Consider the following 23,627-nt stretch of genomic DNA (forward strand, 5'->3'; position numbering starts at 1 on the left):
TTTCTTTTGCTTTCCCTTTCTCTCACATTTCCCATGCCCCATTGACTCTTTCCAATACACATGCACATAAATTCTGAATATTATGTGTATTAAGTGGAAGGGTTAGGTATTACTCAGTTAAAATTTTTGTGCTAATACTGTGTACTCTGAATACATGCCTTTGATGTTTAAATTTTTTCCTTCATACTTGCAATTCCTCTGCTGGTCTCTTTGAAACCTTTCCTATTGTTCTTTCTAATTAATTTACATCAAATACTGTGCTTAGCTTTAATCTTCAACATGTCCTCATCTCTACTGTTTCTCCCCCCGACTTCTTTTTCGTACTGCTGGGTAGTCTCTAAATGGTGTGACTGCTTTGGAAAGGGAAATTCTTCTTTGGCTGGAACTTACCTTTTGTACATAATGACATGTTATAAACACACACATTGGTACATATTTAAAGAGTGCAGGAGTTTGTTAAGTGGAAGAATAAAATGCTATCCTTACAGATGCACTGGCAGTTACCAGTTTCCCAAATGCTATCCTGTTTATCTAACTTCCATGGACCCCACAGACACCTGGGTACCCCCAAGCCCTCTATTTCCTGGCCATCTTGGGATATGTGTCAACTGCCACGCAGGCCACCAGCACACAGGATTACAAAATAGTCCATTAATAGCACAGAGTGCATTTAAAAACATTCCCAAAACTCAAGCTTATTAAAAAACGTGATTGTTCCAAGAGAAGGAGAAGTCATCTCACACCCAGCAAGGGGCTGAGTAGGAGCTGTTAGGCATGGATATGAGGGGAATATCTTCTGAATTCAGCCTCCTTCTTGGTCTTTTTCTTTGGGCAACAAAAGCCTTGCCAGGCAATAACTAGCTTTATTGATGCGTGAGTTATTCTGTCCTTCAGAACAGATGTTGCATCACAGGAGACCATCATTCAAAGAGCAATTTTAAATACTTGAATCGCACCACAGAATCATAAATTATTAACATGACTCCATGTTGTGATTCTGAAATGTAAAGATGGGAAATGAGAGAAAAAATACTGAAGCGGAGAGAAATTTAAATGGTGAAATGCCAAAGTTACCCAAACACAAAAGGAGCATCCTGTTATGAGAAAGATGATTAAATGAGAAACCAAATGTTACTCCACTGGAGTTTTTTCTTTACTTACAAAATCATACTTTCAAAACTCAGCCCCATGAAAGAATTTCTTTCAACCGTGTGGATGTTTATATTATCTTGAATGTCTCTAGAAGAAAGTACAGACATATTAGGTATTTATGCCAGCTCCACACATGTGACCTTCCCACATTTAGTTTCCTTGGCACGGTGTGGTCTTTAGCTGAGGCAGCGTTTGAACAGTTATTGTTCTGAAAGATGATGAATTCAAAGTTAGGAAAACAAATGACATATAATTTATCTTCAGTATATCAGTTCCTAAAAATGAAATTGCAGACAATTTCTTACATTCTCTTGTCTCTGAACATTTTATCTAATTTCACCATGTTAAGGTTCTGATAGAGAACCTTATTAATCCTTGCCTGCTCAATATGACAAAGCTGCTAAAGTTGACCTTTCACCTCCACACTGGACTTCATTCACCATATTTGGGGCTTCAGCTTCCTCCCATCTCAATCCCCTTCTCACTGCCGATTTACTCCTGTTCCCCAAGAGTCACAAAAAGTTGTATCATGGATTTTTCTCGTCCGGAATGGAGGGATGGAGAAAGTCTCATTTATTTGGTTGTTCCCTCATCCTCCCATCAAGCTTCCCTGCTGGGTCAGACTTAACAAGTACACTGTAGGTAGAAGTAGTAAACTGACTGGAACAACTTGAGAAATGTTGAGAGCTTCTTTTTCTCTCTGTCGCTCTCTCCCTTTTCTTCCCCCATTTCCTTAGCTCATTATACCCCATTCCCTACTATTTCCTCTTGGGTCTGTTCAGATTCTTAGAATTTCACTATTGGAAGTAAACTTGGCACTACCCATTGCCTTTTCCCCTCCTCTTTGAAAATACAGATGTCTCGAAAAAAAGGCAAATAGATTATCTTGCTAATCTTGCTAACAGTGTGAATTTGTCAGCTGGTTTCTTTATGTCTAGGGTAGTATGAGCATTCAGGAGAGAAGAGGTGAGGGGTAAGACTGGATTGAAAGGAGGTAATTGTAGGGGGAAGTTATGTAAAGCACTTAGTGAAGAAAGGAGAGACCTTGATTTGCTTCAAGCTGGCTCTGTTGATGATGGTCTTATTGAGGAGACTGCTGACTGTCTCCAAAATGAGCTTAGCTAGCCTTCAGGTAAAACATGCTTCCTGTTTGCCCTCCTACCTCTGCTCACTCAAAGAGACATATTTGGAGGATCTAGACTAAACAATGGATATTATAGGCCATTGAGCAAGAGATGTACTGAGTAAGTCAACACTCAAGGAAAAACTTACAGTAGAACCTTTTGAAGAGATTGAATCTTGTGAACAGCTGGCAAGTGCTTAATACCTGTGTTGGATATTAACCTAGAGAGGGAGACAAAATGAGAATGAGGGAAAGATGAACCTGGTGATCTTAACAATTGCTATGGTATAAGCTTTCCAAATTCAAAGTAACAATTTTGAGCTATTAGAAAAACCTTCCAGAAAATCCCATAATACACCTGACTCACGCTTACATTTTCTATTTTAAGCTTGTAACCAAGGTCTAGCAAGGTACTGATGCCTTAGAGAAAAGAAACTTAAACTTTAGGTACAATGCACTCTCTATATGTCTATATCTATATGTAAATGTTAAGATATGTTAACATGACCGAAAAGCAACTTGCAATTAGATAATAAAATGTTCCTAAATCATCCCTTGTTTCCCACCTTCTCATACTCTTTGGAGAATTGCCCCTTCCCCAATGCAACTGATTCTGTTGAGATCAGAGCATGAAGTTCCATGCTTTTGAACCCCAGTTTATACATATAAGCTAATCCAGGTCAATCAGATTATCTCTGGGTTAGAACTGAATCCACTGATGCGATCACCCTTAAGAGATACTTTATAAATTTCTATAGCTGAAATCTATATTGGATCCTTCCCAAAGCCTGCTTCTTTTGCCCTGGGTTCCCCAGGAAGCAGAACCTGAGATGAAGCCTGGCTTGTATTTTTGATAATAAGTTTAGAGAGTTTGTGACATCAGTAATGAAACAGGGTAGAAAGATAATCAGTACAGATAAGTTGTTGAATTGGCCACTGCTACTGGTTACTGGTCCTTAATGCCAAAGACTTGATTTAGGAGACCTTTTTTTTTTAAAAAAAATATTTTTTTTTTGTTTGTTTATTCATGAGAGAGAGGCAGAGACACAGGCAGAGGGAGAAGCAGGCCCCATGCAGGGAGCCTGATGTGGGACTCGATCCCGGGACTCTGGGATCACGCCCCAAGCTGAAAGCAGGTGCCAAACCACTGAGTGACCTAGGGATCCCAATTTAAGAGACTTTCAAAATGGATTTCAGAACTGTTGTCCTGAATGGGGAGAAGGGGAAGCATTTCTTTATGGACGTCTATTTCCTACTGGTCAAATGTGCTCCCATGGCGTTAATTCCCTACTTGTGGCTTGCATGCCCAGTGGGTGAGGAGACCCAGGATAGGAAATGAGAGGTCTACAAGGCCAGGCTAGGTGCTATCCAGTTGTACCTCCATTAAGCTGCTTGAAATTTGGGTGGAACTGGCTGCTACAGCAGTGGTGAGGGTTTTCAAGGCACATGAGAGTTGTTGACACTCTGATCCTCAGCATTTCCTTTTGTCTTGTGAGCTACTCAGAATACTTCTAATATCTCCTCATCACCATTTTTTTTTAAGGTTGCCTTTTTAAAAAAATATTTATTTATCCACGAGAGACACAGAGAAAGAGAGGCAGAGACAGAAGAAGAAGCAGGCTCCATGCAGGGAGCCGGACATGGGACTCAATCCTGGGTCCCCAGGATCAGGCCCTGGGCCGAAGGTGGCGCTAAACCACTGAGCCACCCGGGCCACCCCTGCTGAGCCACCCAGGCTGCCCTCATCACCATTCTTTTTTTCTATGTGGCTTACCTAAGCCAGAGTTGGTCTTGGCCACTTGCAATCTAAAGAATCTTCACTGGTACAGTCATCATTGTGCAAAATCATGTATCGTTTTGGGTTTATGATTCTAGAGTAGACTGTGGTATCTTTGCCTCCATATTCAGAGTCCATGAATCCTGCTCATGGCTTCTCTAATGACTCTCAGATGTTTTGTTCCCCTTTGGTTCTCAATGATCCACATAGATTCCATCTTGGTCAATTCTTTTGATTACCCAACAACCCTTGATATGGTCTTCTTCTGTTTTGATCAGTTCCTGTTCTTTTAATTTTACCTTTTCCAAAATATTATATCAATGGAATTATATATTATGCAACTTCCTGAACCTGGCTTCTTTCACAAAGTATAATGTGTTTGAGATTCTTCCATTATATTGTGTATATCAGTAGTTTAATTGCTTTTCTCTTTTATTGCTGAGTAGTATTCCAATGCATTATCCATTCACCAGTTGAAGGACATGTAGGTTTCCAGTTTCCAGTTTTTGTGATAGTTTTAAAAAGCTGCTTTAAACATCTGTGGTGGTTGGTGGTGTGTGTGCACACATGCATGAACATGTGCATGTAAGAGAGGGGGAGAGAGAGGTTTTTCTTTTTCTTGGATAAATACCTATGAGTAGGATTTCTAGGTTGTATGGTAAGTATATGTTTAACTTTACTAGAAACTGCCAAACTGTTTTCCAAAGTGGCTGCACCATTATGCATTGCCATCAGCAATGTATGAGAGTTCTAGTTGTTCCACATCCTTTGGTTATGTTAAAAATACTCTTTGAATATAAAAGCAATACATGTTTATTGTGGGAATTATGGAAAACATGGAAACATTTACAGAAGAAAGTAAAAGTCCCCTCTAGTTTGTCTACCCAGATATAGTGTCTGCTAATACTGGGTGTTTGATGTTTCTACCAAAACAAAGTTACTTTCCATAATCTTTGGGATTCTACTCCAGCTACACAGAAACCTTGCCATAGATAAGTATATACTAGCTTGACACAACCCTATTCCACATTTGTTATTTAATCATACCCATTCTTCTGCTATTTTTAGATCTCATGTGTCTATGTACTATTGCCCTAATGAGATAACAAAGCAAGGACCATATTTAATATTCCCTGACAATCTATACTATGTGCAGATTTAGAATGTAGTATGTGCTCATAAAATAATGAGTTAATTGGTTGATGTTTCTAAAACATTTCTTGAATCTGTCACCAAGAATGTATAAAAATCCTTATTCAGTTAATTTACTTGTCCGATATCACTGCTATCTGGAGTAATTAATCTTAAACAGAGGCAGGGAAGTCTGGAGGCCAGGAATCAGTAGAACCTATGTGCCAACTCTGTCATGAACTAGACACAACACATTTTATCTCTCCAGACTGGAAAGGATGTGGAGTGCATGAATATCAGGGTAGGTATTCTCTCAGACACCTTTGTGCCCTGCTTCACATCTTCTTGGTCCATCTTTTACTTTAGCCGTTACCATAGCAACTAGCTACCTACAGACTTAACTTGGCAGATACTGGTTGCAGCTATACTGATTGTCTCATTTTTCTGCCCTGGGCTTCTCTGCCACCTCTGAGTGCAACACTTAAAGGAATCTGTTCTACCATTCAGAGGCATGTATGAATCAGGAAGTGCAAGGGAGTTAATAACACCCCATAGGGCAACTTTTGACCACTGGTGAACTCCCCTCTTCCATTCTTTGGGTGAAGAATTCTGAATATATTCTAAATGATACTTAAGAGAGACTCTAGCATGACTGAACCCCAATTTCCTGGTGATGATGAACCAATAATAAATTCCTGAATTGGCTTTCCCACTTTGTTTTCTTGTCCTTAGTCATCCAATCTCTTTCCTTGGGTTTGGGCATAAAAACAAAGTACTCATATATAAGTCCTTCCTCAGGCATGTTTTAGAGCACCTAGGCTTAGACAAATACCAGCTTGCACTGAATCTCACATTTACATAGATTCCCTGATGGTTGCTATTACCCTTTGCTCCAAATCTGTCTCCAGTTGCCGCCCAGCTTGCCCTGTTTCTCTTCCTTCCTTTACTGTAAAGTATCTAGAAAGAGTTCTCTGCATCTATTGTCTTTAATTTTCTTGTATCCCATTTCTCTTCAACCACCTCCAAGTTTTTTCATGCCACATCTCTCCACCAAAACGACTTTGTCGTGTGCCAAATGCATCAATCCATAACTGATAAATCTAATGAGCGATTTAAATTCTCATTCTTTAAACATCTTTTAGGAGAATTCAATACTCTTTGCCAATCTCCCTTTCTGTTAGTTTCTAGCATTTCTCACTCTCCCTTGTTCTTCCTCTTACTCCTTTTTATTTTACTTTTTGACTCCTCCTCTTTGATCTTTACTCTGAGCCGTTTGTCTTTTTTCTTTATAATCTTGTTAGAAAATCTTATTTCCCATGGATTTAAGTTCTATCAGTATGGTGACAATTCATAGGTTCATACTTGACTTCTGACAGCTATAGTTTATCTCCAATTAAAGTTTACTTTATATATTCTTCTAAATGTCTCATTTGACATAACAAACTATGTTCCCTCACCCCTTCTGCCAAACTACTCCTCAATTCTTCCTCATAAATAGCCCTACTATCTGTCAATTGTTTATTACAAATGTGACAGTTAAACTTGATTTTCTTCACCATCATTCCCAAATATCAATGCATCTCAAACTCCTCTTTAATTTCATTTCCAAAAGATTTCTTGATTTCATACAGTTTCTTCCATCATTACCAATACCATTCTAGGACAAACCACCACTCTCTTTCCTTTAGATCTCTGTAATAGGCTCCTGCTTCCATACGCATAGTCTTGTCCTTTTCTTTTTCTTTCCTTTAAAGATTTTATTTATTCATGAGAGGCAGAGGCATAGGCAGAGGGAGAAGCAGGCTCCCAGCAGGGGCCCCAATATGGGACTCAATCCCAGGAACCCGGGATCATGACCTGAGTCAAAGACAGACATTCAACCACTGAGTCACCCAGGTGCCCTAGTCCTTTTCTAACCCATCCTTCATACAGCATCCAGAGCATTCTTTTTTTTTTTTTTAAATGAATGTAAATAAGATTGCTTTAGTCTTCTGCTTTTCTTTAGTTCATTTCCATTATAGAATTTATATTTCTTAGTACCTACTCTTGGACCTTACTTATTTCATTCCATCCTCCCAATACACTTTAGCACCAGTGGCTTTCATTCAGTTCCTCAGATATTCTAAATTCTTCCCTGTTTCCAGGAAGACCCTGTTCCCAGGCTCTATATGGAAGGCTCACCACCCACTCCTTACTTGGTCCCCCTCAACTGATACTTCAGGGGTCAGTTGCAAATATCATTTTTTTAGTGAAGAGCTCCCTGACTGCCAATTGAAATTAAGGCCCCTGATTTCTTCCCAGTATATTCATGTTGTCTTTAGCATTTTTTCTTTATAGCAACCATCAAAATTCTAAAATATACATTTTGTGTTTATTATCAGTTTCTTCAACTAGATTATAAATGGCATGAATGCAAAAATCATATTTTTCCTGAAGACTCAATGTTGGCACAGTGGTTGGCACATATAATATGCTTGATGTTTATCAGGCCACGTAATATGCTACGTGCTGTCAAGAGATAAGCACATAAAAGAAATCATTCACTACCCGTGTTCATGACACCTAATGGATTTGACATTATATGGACAGCAACCTGGCTCACTCTCTTAATGAATGAGTATGACTTTTACAATATTGAATGAGGGAAGAATTTGATTGTCAGTGAGAATGGTACATTATTTAATATCAATAGCATGAGCTTCTGAAGCCACAATACTTAAGGGATATCTATAAATGTCTATAGTTGCACATTGAAATCCTTGGTTTTTATAGAAAATACACAGCAAAATGGCTAAAATGATTCCAGTAGTGCTAGGTTTAAGACACTTAAGAAGATCTAGTGACCATCTAGTGAGATGGATTGTTGGTGATAACTCCATAGCTAAGACTCTCCATAACCCCAGAATAACTCAGGAAATGGAGTTCAGATGAACACTTAGTTTTCAATTCATTTTTCCCCTTTGATCAATAAATTCATGTCTGATGGAGGCTGGAAGTGGGTAATTACCTAGGAGCTCTGTGTCTCAATGGGTTTGCTTTGGTCAAATGACTGCTGCAAAATTATTTTGATTCACTCAACTGTGGTTTATCTTGGAAAACAGGTAGGGCCTGAGGGTAAAATGTCAGCAAATTTAAGTTCTGCAAAAGGATCTTCTAAAGAGAAGCTTACAGTTATCCCCTCTCAACAGCAAGTTTCACATTCTGAGCAGGTGTTAACACCTTTTATGCCAAACTGTTGCTAATCTTTAGGTTACAGTAATGAAAATGGGCACTGTTTCTGTCAGGTTAAACTTAGTGAGGTCCCTTCTATTGCTGGGAACAATTCCCACTATGTGCTGTCATGTAACAAAATAATACACTTGCTTTTTAGTAGACATGCTGCCAAACAAGCACTGTAGTTGCCTTTTATGAACAAGTGACCTCACAGCTCTCAGATTCATTGTTGTAAACATCATTAATGCTTCTATTAATCTTTAAGAGTGCTGGTAAGTTGTTTACTCTAACACTGTATATTTTCTTACTTGCATTCTTTTGGACCATATGCCTTCCTTCCATACAACCTCTGTCCCATCAAAGAGAGGACACCGAAGACCATCCCCTGGCTTCAGAGAGCTTGCAGGTGAATTGAGTTCAGGCTAGTACAGATGAAATACTCAGACTGGTCTAGTGCTAAACTGTATGTTATTTATTGTGCATCTTAAAAGTTCAGAGGAGGAGAGAACAATGTGGATTGAACAGTCAGGGAAGACTTCTTGTTGGAAGGAAAGAAAACTAGATTTCTGAGTGAGTATAGACCTTTATTGGCCTGAACAAGAGAAGTGAATGCAAGTAGCTTGACCACAGGAGGAGTATGGGGGGACAGAGGAAGATGAAACTGAAGGTGAAGGAGGAGGCAGTGTCTCAAGGACCTTTCCAACTACGTAGGGGAATGTGGACTTGATGGGTAAGTGACTGGAAGTCAATTTAAGGTGCTGAAAGGGGAAGTAAGACTTGAGGACTCTCTGAGCAGAGGTGGCCAATGTTTTCACTATCCCATAAAAATGGAGCTTAATAGTAGTGGTCAGAACAAACCCTACGCATAACTCACTGAACTGAGAAAAGTCAGGAAGGAAAAACCCTCTCCATCACACATGCTAACCAAGAATGCAGTTCTTTATTCCACCTCAAATCCACTATGGCAGGGAATGATAGCAATTCTAAGGCTGTGCGAATCAGCTCTTTTAATTTGTGAACTGAGGCTGAAACAGAGTTCATGTCAGGGACTGGAGGGCCCATTGAGATGGTTTAGGCAAATTGAATTTAGGAAGGGTATACTGTCAATTTTGTGTTCAGGTTGAGGGTCTTTAATTTTTGCCAAAGCACATTTTCTAGAAGTTAAGGCTGAGTGTTTGAACTTGAACTCTTTTTTCTACCTTCTAATTGGTTTTCCAAGATAGAGAATTTGTTTGCACCTAATTTGAGTCTTACACCCCCTTTTATATTTTTTTAAAGCTTTTTAAAATTTTTATTTATTTATTTATGATAGTCACAGAGAGAGAGAGAGAGAGGCAGAGACATAGGCAGAGGGAGAAGCAGGCTCCATGCACCAGGGGCTGATGTGGGATTCGATCTTGGGTCTCCAGGATCACACCCTGGGCCAAAGGCTGGCGCTAAACCACTGCGCCACCCAGGGATCCCCCCTTTTATATTTTTAATTGCATTCTTTAATCTCCTAGATGAAATGAACTTCTTTCTCCTGACCACTCTGAGGGAAGATAGTTATCCAATGATGGACAAGGAGAGTAGTCTGTGCTTAATATGTGAAAAGACTTCGTACCTTGAGCTCACTGATGCTGACATTTCTACTAAATGCAGACCCTTACCAATTGGGAATTTGTATCTTTACATACGTCAGCACTATATGAGATGCTAGCTAATGTGTACTCTGAATCACTAAATAAAGATTGGTTAAGATGTAGAATCCCACCATCTTGGAGTTAGATGGCAGTGTGTAAGAAGTTGTGGTACAATGAAAAGGGATTTGTACTTAAGATTACATATCCTGGGCTTGCATGCCTTTCCTCTTACCAGCTGGATGATACTGAATAACTCACTTGATTTTTTAGAGCCTCAGTTTCTCTGTACAATGACTTTGTGTAAGGAATTACATGAGACAGAGAAAGCCTAGTTTCCCGCCTCTCTCATCTCATACCTTTGAAACCGGGTCCATTTAACTCATATTCAGCGTAAGCTCACCTCAATGGAAAATAGACTCCTTAGCAATAAGGGGGGAATTTAATGAGCCCAACTGCATGATTTTAAAGAGCTCAGCCCTGTTAATGTGGCTGTATATTCTGTTTTGACCTTAATAATCAGGCTCTGGTCCTATTCTTAGGGCATAGAGCAAAGGTTTTGAAACTAGCATCTCCAATGCTAGAGGATCTGGATTCCAGTCTTGCCTATAACACTTTTTAAGATGTGTGGCCTTAAGAGCATTAGTTGGAGTCTCTAGGACTCTGATCCTTCCTCTTGTACCCAGGGAAATGATAAGATATACCTACAGGAAAGTTTAGCACTGTGTTCAGGGACCATTCTTGGTCTTGCTCCAGCCTTGTATTCCAGTTGAATGGAGACCCTGCATGATTTCCAAGTTCCCCTAGGACCTGGACCATGTCTTGCTTTTTTCTAGTTCTCTTGGGTACTGAAATGCCATTTGCACATCCAGCCAGATCAGTGTTGTCCCTGTGGGACAATGTTGTCCCTATGGGATGTCCATGACACCAGAGCAGGCTCATCTGTTATCTGCTGCCCAAGGCTCCTTGTGCTCTTTTGCAACACCAGAAAGCCACAGCTAATTTCCCAGATTCTTCTTGCCCCCTTTCTCTAAATTCCTTTGGCTACTTATGGTAAATGTGCCTGAGTCAATCTTCTTGCCTTTCTGGTTCAGTTTAGTTTCTGGGTCCTGATTATATTATTATCTAGAGGTTTGTTGGTCATCTCAAGGAAAATTACCGAGAAGAGTTGACAAAATTGAAGGCTTAGACATTTTTAACCAAAATACAAGTGATCCAAATTGGTTGCTATTTTCTGTGATAACAAATGACTTCAGAAATAATGATACAGAGCAGATAATTTTTTAAATTAGAGACATTTGATTTGTCTCTCTAAGGGAAAGGTGATGTATTAATAATGAGGAGGAAAACAATGCATTTGAAAGAAATCTATGATATGTAGAGACCATTTAGAAGAAAAGAATAGAAATAGTTAATTTATTATTGAAAATAATGCCTGTCATCATTCATGAAAACTCTCATATTACACATTTAAAAAAATGGAAATACAACTTTCTAACCTGTTTGAGTTTTTTCATTGGATTTTGAGCACACTCACTGAAAGTATAAAACTGCAATATCTTCCAGGTAGTTCGTAGGAACATCTGATTGACAGTAGGAAAGAAAATTTACTAGCTGAATTTCATAAACACATTAGTGTAAAAGTGTAGGGTTGAACCACTGAGTATGATGACTCAGGGAGTGTAGCTATAGACTTGTCTTCCATGCGATCTACTTTTTTTCATGATATTTGTTATCAGATTTAACAGCCACTGACGCTGTTTTTCCAGTGTTAAACTAAAGATTAAAAAATAACGAAGCACATCCTATGACATTGCTTTCTCTCAAATATTTTTATTATAATTAGAGCAGATAGGCTTTTTGTGCCATATAAAATGTTATGCAATGAGACAAGATGTAAATATAAAAGCATGTCATTTATTCATCTTTGTTTCATGATCTAAAGTATTTTTTGTGTATATTTAGTAATGTACACATTAAGGCAATAAGGATGTGTCCTTGCTTTTTATTTTCTCCCCGATGGGGTGAAGAATCAAGACCATATTGTCCAATGTATAGGATATTTTGCTTGGGAAGAGAAGCCTGTAATTCTGAAGGGCTGTCAGGTGGAAATGGTAATAGATTTGTGTTGTGTTGCTCTACATAGGTATAGGATTAATAATCATAATGGTCAACATTTATTGAACATTTCCTATGCACCAGGCACCACACTAAGCACTTAACATCGATTGTTTTATTTATTCCTCTTTTCTACCTTAGGAGACAGGTATCATTACCATCCTCATATCAGAACGGAGGAGGCTCAGCTGATAGAGCTCCAGTAAGTTTCACAAAGCCGCACATAAGGAAGGCAGAGCGAAAGGTTGAATTCACATCTTTCTGACTCTAAAAGTTTGTGCTGTTAACATTATCAGGCTTAGCATAATGACTGATAGTCATTCATTATGAAAGTTACCCACAGAGGAATGAATGGACTGTATCACTAAACACTTGGTTCTTTACCTCTGTAGAGGTGTCCAACTAAATGCCCGGAAGGGTTTCTTCATGAGTGGTGTGACTGTAATTTATAATAAATATTTCATGCTTGTCCCCCCTCCTTGTGCAGAACTTCTGGGTTGGTGAACATGTGGAGATTTGGGGAGAGTGGTGGGCATATAAGCTTTGAATCTTTTCCTTACCCTTGCCCTATGCATCTCCTGAGTTCTATTTCTTTCTAATAAGCTGGTAATCTAGTAAGAAAAATGTTTCTCTGAGTTTGATAAGCCACTCTAGCAAGTTAGCTGAACCCAACGAGGGATCATTGTGTCTAGTGAAGTTTGGCTCACTTTCTGCTTCCATCTTTAGAGCTCTGAGGGTGCCCTCTTTAGATTATCACCTTGCGAGGTAGGGTAAGAGACTGAATAACTCTTCTGCAATTGTTTAGAATATGTTAGCCCCAGAATAAGATTCTTGCTCTCAGCTCAACAATTGACCTTTACACATAACCATATCTGGATAGAAAGAAATCATGTGGTCTAGTGGCAAACTGAATCAAGGGAACTAAACTGAAGATAAATATTAGACAAAACAGGCCTGCATGTAAAAAATTAAAGTTTATGACAGGCTAATGTGCAGCTAGCTCTCACTGTTGATGTTATTTGTAGTTTTAATTTAGAGCTTTGTATCCGTGGTAAGGGCATATTTCAGTGTAAGAGGATATCCAAGCTGGTTTTGCCTGAGATACCAAGGGATGAGAGATGCTACATTCTGGTTGCTTGGTTCTTAGCTTCTCATGAAAATTGAACAGGAAAATGCTGTAGAGATCTTATGAGAAGGGTTTCTGGGGATGATTGTGAATATACCCTTCCCAGCCCTCTCTATGAGGAACTGTGGACGTTGCCTGCTGCTTCACGTAGGTTGAGAAAATGACTTGAAGACCATGTTGCAGGTTTCTTAGCAGTCTCCTCCTACTTGGAGGACATAGTGACCAGTTTCTGACTTGGGCCAAGTGAGAGGCTGGCTAAAGTAGCAATAGACCAGAGGACTGCTATTTGGGAAGTAACAGAAGTCCTAAGGGCGGGTTATGCAGTCACAGTTCTGACCCAGACTTCTCTCAGAGGACGGACTGGAAAAGATCTTTGCCTTATACTTATGTAGCATATATGATTGACAAAGCTAATGCATGTTATCTCGTTTGACTTGACAGTGAGTTTCTGAGATGAGCATAATTATGATTCTTGTCTTAGAGATAAGGGAGGCAGCGCTCACAGTATAAAAAAGAAACAAGGGCAGCCCTGGTGGCTCAGCAGTTTAGCGCCGCCTTCAGCCCATGGCCTGGTCCTGGAAACCCGAGATCGAGTCCCACATCAGGCTCCCTGCATGGAGCCTGCTTCTCCCTCTGCCCGTGTCTCTGTCTCTCGGTCTGTCTCTCTCTCTCTCTCTCTGTGTCTCATGAATAAATAAACAAAATCTTTAAAAAAAAATTACAAGAAAAAGTCATCACTTAAAAAACAAACAAACAAACAAACAAACAAAAACAATCCTCCTCCGAGAAACCCCCAAAAGACCAAAAACACTCGTATTTCTAGATTCAAACCAGAAAGAATCGTGGTTAAAACTTAGCAACTACCTTAATAAGTGTTAGGCAACGTTGTAAAGGCCTTCCTGTATTGAAGTCCTTTAGTCCTGCCCACACTCTAGAAAAAAAAGGTAGTCTTATTAGCTACATTCTATAGATAACTGAAACTTTCAAAAGTTGTTTCCTCGACTTGTCTGCTAGAAAGCAGAAGAAATGGCAGGTGAACATGGCACTCTGGCTCCTTTGCCTTTACTGTGATGTTCTTTCCACTATAGCACATTGGCTACATGAGGACTTTTAAAATCTAAAGATCTCTCTAGGTTAGATTCACTGCCAACAAAGCATTGCCAAATGAAAAGCTTTTGGGACCTTCTTAGATGCCAATGTAAGAATAATTTTATTCAAACTACCGATTTGTGGCAAGCAGTTACTATTAAAATGCATAGGGGAGTCGCAAAAGAGTTAATATTTTAAACAGTTTGCACCCTTCCTTGCAACTCATTTCTAACATTAATTATTTAGGAAGCTATTTCTTAGGTACACTTCAACTTAGCCTGAGTAGATGATCACAAGTTCCAAATGGCAAACATTAATAAGGTGTCAGTGTTGTGCTCAGAACACTGAGTATGTTCTGTTGGCTTCATCCATGCTCTACACCTTCCCCGCCGTGGTGTGCCAGAAAGTGGGATGAACTGGGCTGGAGTCAGACATTCCTGGCTTCTGTTCTATCAAGTACCTAATCTCTGAGTTTTGAAATCCTCATTTGTAAATTGGGAAAAATTCATGCATACTATTTTTGAGAGGTGGGAAGATGAGATGAATAGGTGTTCAATAAGTATCACTATCCCTATTTCTTGTGTCCCCCTATCATTTTGTAATCCCATTTTGTGAGTTTTGGCAATTCAGTCATCATCTGTGAACCTCAAATTTACGACCCGTAAAATGGAACTATCAAAATATCTCACAGGGCTTTTGTAAGACTGTATTATTTAATACCAAGTGCAAGCGCTTTTTAAGTTAGGATTCCTGTTACCCACCCCCATACCGTCCATAAGGGCCTCTTCAAGTAAGCAAGTCTTGCTCTTGTTGCTGCTTTAAGCTTTAAAAGCAATCCTATACCCTGTTTCATCTTCTCCCTTTCTTTTCCTTCTTCTCAACAGCTTTTAGACAGAGAGAGGAACATTGTTTTGCTCTTCCTTGTGTTTAAGGCTCAGAAGGGTCTGGTTGCTTGCTTACAGGTTCTCACTGGCAGGACCCAGGCTGGAACATGGGTCTGTGGCTCTTCTTGGTGTCTTGGCAAGTGAATCTGTGTTCACTTGGCTCCTGTGGTTTGTTCCTTGTCCAGAGCGACCTTGATGGGTGATCTTTATTAGGAGGCTCACCTGATTTCTTCCCTGCAGTCCACCAAATATCCTGCTCTCTTCCTTGCACCGCTATCTTTAAAACCCAGACTGGTAAAGGAGGAGCTCCCCACTACTTGAATGCAACATTTTTTGCAGGGTGTTTGCAATGGGTAAACGCATGATTAAACCACAGTAGAACATTTTTTTTTTTAATTTATTTTTTATTGGTGTTCAATTTACTAACATACAGAATAACACCCAGTGCCCGTCACCCATTCACTCCCACCCCCCGCCCTCCTCCCCTTCTACCACCCCTAGTTCGTTTCCCAGAGTTAGCAGTCTTTATGTTCTGTCTCCCTTTCTGATATTTCCCACACATTTCTTCTCCCTTCCCTTATTTTCCCTTTCACTATTATTTATATTCCCCAAATGAATGAGAACATATAATGTTTGTCCTTCTCTGACTGACTTACTTCACTCAGCATAATACCCTCCAGTTCCATCCACGTTGAAGCAAATGGTGGGTATTTGTCATTTCTAATAGCTGAGTAATATTCCATTGTATACATAAACCACATCTTCTTTATCCATTCATCTTTCGTTGGACACCGAGGCTCCTTCCACAGTTTGGCTATCGTGGCCATTGCTGCTAGAAACATCGGGGTGCAGGTGTCCCGGCGTTTCATTGCATTTGTATCTTTGGGGTAAATCCCCAACAGTGCAATTGCTGGGTCGTAGGGCAGGTATATTTTTAACTCTTTGAGGAACCTCCACACAGTTTTCCAGAGTGGCTGCACCAGTTCACATTCCCACCAACAGTGTAAGAGGGTTCCCTTTTCTCCGCATCCTCTCCAACATTTGTTGTTTCCTGCCTTGTTAATTTTCCCCATTCTCACTGGTGTGAGGTGGTATCTCATTGTAGTTTTCATTTGTATTTCCCTGATGGCAAGTGATGCAGAGCATTTTCTCATATGCATGTTGGCCATGTCTATGTCTTCCTCTGTGAGATTTCTGTTCATGTCTTTTGCCCATTTCATGATTGGATTGTTTGTTTCTTTGGTGTTGAGTTTAATAAGTTCTTTATAGATCTTGGAAACTAGCCCTTTATCTGATATGTCATTTGCAAATATCTTCTCCCATTCTGTAGGTTGTCTTTGAGTTTTGTTGACTGTATCCTTTGCTGTGCAAAAGCTTCTTATCTTGATGAAGTCCCAATAGTTCATTTTTGCTTTTGTTTCTTTTGCCTTCGTGGATGTATCTTGCAAGAAGTTACTATGGCCGAGTTCAAAAAGGGTGTTGCCTGTGTTCTTCTCTAGGATTTTGATGGAATCTTGTCTCACATTTAGATCTTTCATCCATTTTGAGTTTATCTTTGTGTATGGTGAAAGAGAGTGGTCTAGTTTCATTCTTCTGCATGTGGATGTCCAATTTTCCCAGCACCATTTATTGAAGAGACTGTCTTTCTTCCAATGGATAGTCTTTCCTCCTTTATCGAATATTAGTTGCTCATAAAGTTCAGGGTCCACTTCTGGATTCTCTATTCTGTTCCACTGATCTATGTGTCTGTTTTTGTGCCAGTACCACACTGTCTTGATGACCACAGCTTTGTAGTACAACCTGAAATCTGGCATTGTGATGCCCCCAGATATGGTTTTCTTTTTTAAAATTCCCCTGGCTATTCGGGGTCTTTTCTGATTCCACACAAATCTTAAAATAATTTGTTCTAACTCTCTGAAGAAAGTCCATGGTATTTTGATAGGGATTGCATTAAACGTGTATATTGCCCTGGGTAACATTGACATTTTCACAATATTAATTCTGCCAATCCATGAGCATGGAATATTTTTCCATCTCTTTGTGTCTTCCTCAATTTCTTTCAGAAGTGTTCTATAGTTTTGAGGGTATAGATCCTTTACATCTTTGGTGAGGTTTATTCCTAGGTATCTTATGCTTTTGGGTGCAATTGTAAATGGGATTGACTCCTTAATTTCTCTTTCTTCAGTCTCATTGTTAGTGTATAGAAATGCCACTGACTTCTGGGCATTGATTTTGTATCCTGCCACGCTACCGAATTGCTGTATGAGTTCTAGCAATCTTGGGGTGGAGACTTTTGGGTTTTCTATGTACAGTATCATGTCATCGGCGAAGAGGGAGAGTTTGACTTCTTCTTTGCCAATTTGAATGCCTTTAATGTCTTTTTGTTGTCTGATTGCTGAGGCTAGGACTTCCAGTACTATGTTGAATAGCAGTGGTGAGAGTGGACATCCCTGTCTTGTTCCTGATCTTAGGGGAAAGGCTCCCAGTGCTTCCCCATTGAGAATGATATTTGCTGTGGGCTTTTCGTAGATGGCTTTTAAGATGTCGAGGAATGTTCCCTCTATCCCTACACTCTGAAGAGTTTTGATCAGGAATGGATGCTGTATTTTGTCAAATGCTTTCTCTGCATCCAATGAGAGGATCATATGGTTCTTGGTTTTTCTCTTGCTGATATGATGAATCACATTGATTGTTTTACGGGTGTTGAACCAGCCTTGTGTCCCAGGGATAAATCCTACTTGGTCATGGTGAATAATTTTCTTAATGTACTGTTGGATCCTATTGGCCAGTATCTTGTTGAGAATTTTTGCATCCATGTTCATCAGGGATATTGGTCTGTAATTCTCCTTTTTGGCGGGGTCTTTGTCTGGCTTTGGAATTAAGGTGATGCTGGCTTCATAGAACGAATTTGGAAGTACTCCATCTCTTTCTATCTTTCCAAACAGCTTTAGGAGAATAGGTATGATTTCTTCTTTAAACGTTTGATAAAATTCTCCTGGGAAGCCATCTGGCCCTGGACTCTTGTGTCTTGGGAGGTTTTTGATGACTGCTTCAATTTCCTCCCTGGTTATTGGCCTGTTCAGGTTTTCTATTTCTTCCTGTTCCAGTTTTGGTAGTTTGTGGCTTTCCAGGAATGCGTCCATTTCTTCTAGATTGCTTAATTTATTGGCGTATAGCTGTTCATAATATGTTTTTAAAATCGTTTGTATTTCCTTGGTGTTGGTAGTGATCTCTCCTTTCTCATTCATGATTTTATTAATTTGAGTCTTCTCGTTCTTCTTTTTAATAAGGCTGGCTAATGGTTTATCTATCTTATTAATTCTTTCAAAGAACCAACTCCTGGTTCTGTTGATCTGTTCCACAGTTCTTCTGGTCTCGATTTCGTTGAGTTCTGCTCGAATCTTTATTAACTCCCTTCTTCTCTTGGGTGTAGGATCTATTTGCTGTTTTTTCTCTAGCTCCTTTATGTGTAAGGTTAGCTTTTGTATTTGAGTTCTTTCCAGTTTTTGAATGGATGCTTGTATTGCGATGTATTTCCCCCTTAGGACTGCTTTTGCTGCATCCCAAAGATTTTGAACGGTTGTATCTTCATTCTCATTAGTTTCCATGAATCTTTTTAATTCTTCCTTAATTTCCTGGTTGACCCTTTTATCTTTTAGCAGGATGGTCCTTAACCTCCATGTGTTTGAGGTCCTTCCAAACTTCTTGTTGTGATTTAGTTCTAATTTCAAGGCATTATGGTCCGAGAATATGCAGGGGACAATCCCAATCTTTTGGTATCGGTTCAGACCCGATTTGTGACCCAATATGTGGTCTATTCTGGAGAAAGTTCCATGTGCGCTTGAGAAGAATGTGTATTCGGTTGAGTTTGGATGTAAAGTTCTGTAGATATCTGTGAAATCCATCTGGTCCAGTGTATCATTTAAAGCTCTCGTTTCTTTGGAGATGTTGTGCTTAGAAGACCTATCGAGGGTAGAAAGAGCTAGATTGAAGTCACCAAGTATAAGTGTATTATTATCTAAGTATTTCTTCACTTTGGTTAATAATTGATTTATATATTTGGCAGCTCCCACATTCGGAGCATATATATTGAGGATTGTTAAGTCCTCTTGTTGAATAGATCCTTTAAGTATGATATAGTGTCCCTCTTCATCTCTCACTACAGTCTTTGGGGTAAATTTTAGTTTATCTGATATAAGGATGGCTACCCCTGCTTTCTTTTGAGGACCATTCGAATGGTAAATGGTTCTCCAACCTTTTATTTTCAGGCTGTAGGTGTCCTTCTGTCTAAAATGAGTCTCTTGTAGACAGCAAATAGATGGGTCCTGCTTTTTTATCCAGTCTGAAACCCTGCGCCTTTTGATGGGGTCATTAAGCCCGTTCACATTCAGAGTTACTATTGAGAGATATGAGTTTAGTGTCATCATGATATCTATTCAGTCTTTGTTTTTGTGGACTGTTCCACTGAACTTCTTCTTAAAGGGGAATTTTAAGAGTCCCCCTTAAAATTTCTTGCAGAGCTGGTTTGGAGGTCACATATTCTTTTAGTTGCTGCCTGTCTTGGAAGCTCTTTATCTCTCCTTCCATTTTGAATGAGAGCCTTGCTGGATAAAGTATTCTTGGTTGCATGTTCTTCTCCTTTAGGACCCTGAATATATCCTGCCAGCCCTTTCTGGCCTGCCAGGTCTCTGTGGAGAGGTCTGCTGTTACCCTAATACTCCTCCCCATAAAAGTCAGGGATTTCTTGTCTCTTGCTGCTTTAAGGATCTTCTCCTTATCTTTGGAATTTGCAAGCTTCACAATTAAATGTCGAGGTGTTGAACGGTTTTTATTGATTTTAGGGGGGGATCTCTCTATTTCCTGGATCTGAATGCCTGTTTCCCTTCCCAGATTAGGAAAGTTTTCAGCTAGAATTTGTTCAAATACATATTCTGGCCCTCTGTCCCTTTCGGCGCCCTCGGGAACCCCAATTAAACGTAGGTTTTTCTTCCTCAGGCTGTCGTTTATTTCCCTTAATCTATCTTCATGGTCTTTTAATTGTTTGTCTCTTTTTTCCTCAGTTTCCCTCTTTGCTATCAACTTGTCTTCTATGTCACTCACTCGTTCTTCCACCTCGTTAACCCTCGTCGTTAGGACTTCTAGTTTGGATTGCATCTCATTCAATTGATTTTTAATTTCTGCCTGATTAGCTCTAAATTCTGCAGTCATGAAGTCTCTTGAGTCCTTTATACTTTTTTCTAGAGCCACCAGTAGCTGTATAATAGTGCTTCTGAATTGGCTTTCTGACATTGAATTGTAATCCAGATTTTGTAACTGTGTGGGAGAGAGGACTGTTTCTGATTCTTTCTTTTGAGGTGAGGTTTTCCTTCTAGTCATTTTGCTCAGTGCAGAGTGGCCAAAAGCAAATTGTATTGGGAAAAAGAGAAAAAGAGAGGAGAGAAAGAAGGAAAGAAAAGAGAGAAAAAAAAAGGGAAGAAAAGAAAAAAAAACGAGAAAAAAAAAAAGAAGAAAAAGAGAAAGAAAAAGAAAGGAGAAAAAAAGGGGGTGGGGGAAGGAAACAAATCAAAAAGCAAAACAAAACAAAAACAAAAACAAAAACAAAACAAAAAAAAAAAAAAAAAAAAAAGAACCACAGGGGAGTATCTTCTGATTCTGTGTACTTTAAGTCCCTTGGCTTCTCCTGGAAGTTGTCAGTCTAGCTGATCTTCTGGGGGAGGGGCCTGTTGTGCTGGTTTTCAGGTGTTAGCAGTTGGGGGAGCCGCTGTGCCCCTGCCTGGTGCAGGGCTCGGTGGGGGTTGTTTACCCCGTGAGGCCGCAGGAGGAACAGCCCCAGTGGCGGGGCAGCTCTGGAAACCTGGAGTCAGCTCCGGCAGGAACTCCGTCTGCAGGGCCTGGAGGCTCCGGGCGGGGCCGCTGATCTGCTCAGCTGGGGCAGGAGCGTCCTTGCTGTCCTGGGCCCTCCCGGCCTCTGCCTGTCCCGGGGGAGGCGGGATCCTGGGCTGTGTCCCGGCGCCCTGTGCTCCGGAGCCTGCGCTGGTGGATTCGCGCTCCCGGGCCGCCGCCGCGCAACCCCCTCCGCGGAGCCGCCGCCCGAGCCCCTCCGAGCTGCTCCCGGGGCCGCGCAGCCCCCTACGCGGAGCCGCCGCCCGAGCCCCTTCAGCTGCTCCTGGTCCCGCCGGGTCCCGCCGTGCGCGCTGCAGCCCTTAGGGAGCTCGGCGCACTCTCCTGGGCGCGCAGTTGCTCTGTTAGTGTCCCCGGGAGCCCGAGGGCATCCCCTTCCTTCTGGGTCCTGCTCCAACTCCCTGCGAGCCCCTTTCCCCCGGGAAGGTCGGTGCAGCTCCTGCTCCTCCGGGACGGGGCTCTCCTGTCCTGGGGACACTCGCCCCGGCCTCAGCCCGGCTCCTCGCGGGGCCCCTCCCCCTTGGAGGCCTTTGTTCCTTTATGTCTTTTTCCCCGTCTTCCTACCTTGATAGAAGCGCGAACTCTTCTCACTGTAGCATTCCAGCTGGTCTCTCTTTAAATCTCAGGCCGAATTCATAGATTTTCAGGATAATTTGAAGGTTTTCTAGGTAGTTTGGTGGAGACTGGTGATTTGGAGACCCTACTCTTCCGCCATCTTGCTCCTCCCTCCAGTAGAACATTTTTGTAATGTCTACTGGAGATGAAAATATTCTTCCTTAGAGCATTTGTCACTTCAGGGTTCACACTCTGGAATGTCCTAATACATTCCTCTGAAAACAGCAGCTGCTTCCCTTCCATTATCCATACAGACAGTTTAAAACTCAGACCTGCATTTTCATTAAGGGCCTACTATGTGCAAACCCTGTGTGCCCTGTGGGTGCCCAGAGATTAATTAAACACAGCCCTTACTCTGGATTTTCTGACACCAGAATCAGATGGTGACCTCTCACATCACTTCATTGCTCCCAGCCCTGAGCCACTTGATCTGCTTGCTGGCTGGTGAGTCCTCTGGGCTGCATTGCTTCTGTACTCATGCCTGGGGAGGACATCTTACCAGAGGGACATGTCAAGAGTTTGGGAGCAGGGCCATTCTGCTAGAACATGCCTGTGTTTGCATGTTTTTGTTCTTAGCTGACAACCTATGAACACACATTGTGAAAGAGAAAGATGAGGTAAATGAGAGCAGTAAGGAAAAAATGGGTCCCTCAACAAGGATTAGAGGGAGATAAAAACCAGGTGCATGAGACCTGCACAGCAAGCATCCTCTAAAAGAAAAAAATGCAGAGTTGAGTGCATTTTTTGTGCCCTGATCTGGGGATTTAGCTATGAGGACAACCTGGTCCCCACCTTGAGAGTAGCACAGAATCTCATAACTAGACTTCTCTTGTGTCGTCCTCCCTCCTGTTCTTGTCCTGCCTGCCCTGCCCAGTGTCCTCTGCATTTCCCGGCTTCCAGGGGCTGCTCCCAATCCTTAGGGAGATTCCTGTGTTAGCTCTAATCTCTTAATGTGTGGCCTCCCTTAGGGATAATTGCAAATCTAGAAGAGTCTGCAAAAGATAAAAACACTCTTTAAACCTCCCAACATTGAGACTGCAGTGGTGGAAGATAAGGCAGCAGTTCATTCTTTATGGAGGTGGGGCCTTGCCTGATGCCCTTCAGGTTTGCCATTGGAGTTGTCTCTCCTGCATGTGCCTGAGGGAGCCCTTGCCAGGGATCTGGCCCTCCCAAGCCAGCTCCAGAGACTGCCAGGTGCTGTCTGCTGACCCCCACTTCTGGTGTCTCCTGGCCTTTGCTGAGGCTGGCTGCGCTCATGCGTGAGGGACTGAAGTGGTTTCATCCTATGGGATGCATCCTATGGCCATCCTTTAGTTCCAAGAGTTGAGTTTCTGCTGTTACTAACTTAAGAGTAAATCTATAGCTGGTTTAAGTTCTTAACGTACCAAAAGGATCTCAGCATTTAAAAGGTCTACATGAATTCTGTGTGGAAGAGGAGCCTGATCTGGGAAATACAGTGTTTGGCAGGATGCTGTATTTTCCTTTCTGGTAGAGAGAATTTCTCCTTCCATACAAGGTTCTTCATGCTGAATCTGAATATGCTGAACTACGGATCGGCAGTGACACTGGAAGCCCCAGATTTGTGAATATATAGTTTAGACACTAAGCACTTGAGAGAAGAGACTTAGAGGACGTAGAGTCCATTTTCCTCTTTTCTTTTTAACCTCTTGAAGCATATTATTTTCATTTTGTGGATGAAGAAACTGATCCTAAAAGGATCAGTCCTCATTATCAGGGGGAAATGGGAACCATTGAGGAAGAATAGGGGCGGAGCTTCACGCAGCTCATTTGGGACTTGTTTCTCTGTGAACCCTCTCTAGACTTGTCTTCACATCTGACTTCAGGTGATGACATTCAGGCTTTATTTAAAAATTAATGA

At 41.0% G+C, this 23,627-nt stretch overlaps 1 protein-coding gene and 1 long non-coding RNA gene across 8 annotated transcripts in view; one reads left to right on the plus strand and one right to left on the minus strand.

Annotated features, from left to right (window-relative positions):
• LOC112672047 (uncharacterized) overlaps positions 1-12,660 on the plus strand; it is a 101,950-nt gene extending 89,290 nt beyond the window's left edge. The window contains exon 3 of the long non-coding RNA XR_003144002.3: positions 12,275-12,660. This is a non-coding gene — a long non-coding RNA (uncharacterized LOC112672047). The remainder of the gene's footprint in view (positions 1-12,274) is intronic.
• FSHR (follicle stimulating hormone receptor) overlaps positions 1-23,627 on the minus strand; it is a 179,343-nt gene that overhangs the window by 27,163 nt on the left and 128,553 nt on the right. For all 7 annotated transcript variants that reach the window (XM_025466426.3, XM_025466415.3, XM_025466434.3 and 4 more), the window contains 2 exons: positions 2,425-2,496; positions 1,162-1,239 (listed from right to left, as the gene is read on the minus strand). In XM_025466426.3, coding sequence (XP_025322211.3) covers positions 1,162-1,239; positions 2,425-2,496 — 150 coding nt within the window. The remainder of the gene's footprint in view (positions 1-1,161; positions 1,240-2,424; positions 2,497-23,627) is intronic.

The sequence above is a fragment of the Canis lupus genome, chromosome 10 (genome assembly GCF_003254725.2).
Source record: "Canis lupus dingo isolate Sandy chromosome 10, ASM325472v2, whole genome shotgun sequence".
Lineage (NCBI taxonomy): Eukaryota > Metazoa > Chordata > Mammalia > Carnivora > Canidae > Canis > Canis lupus.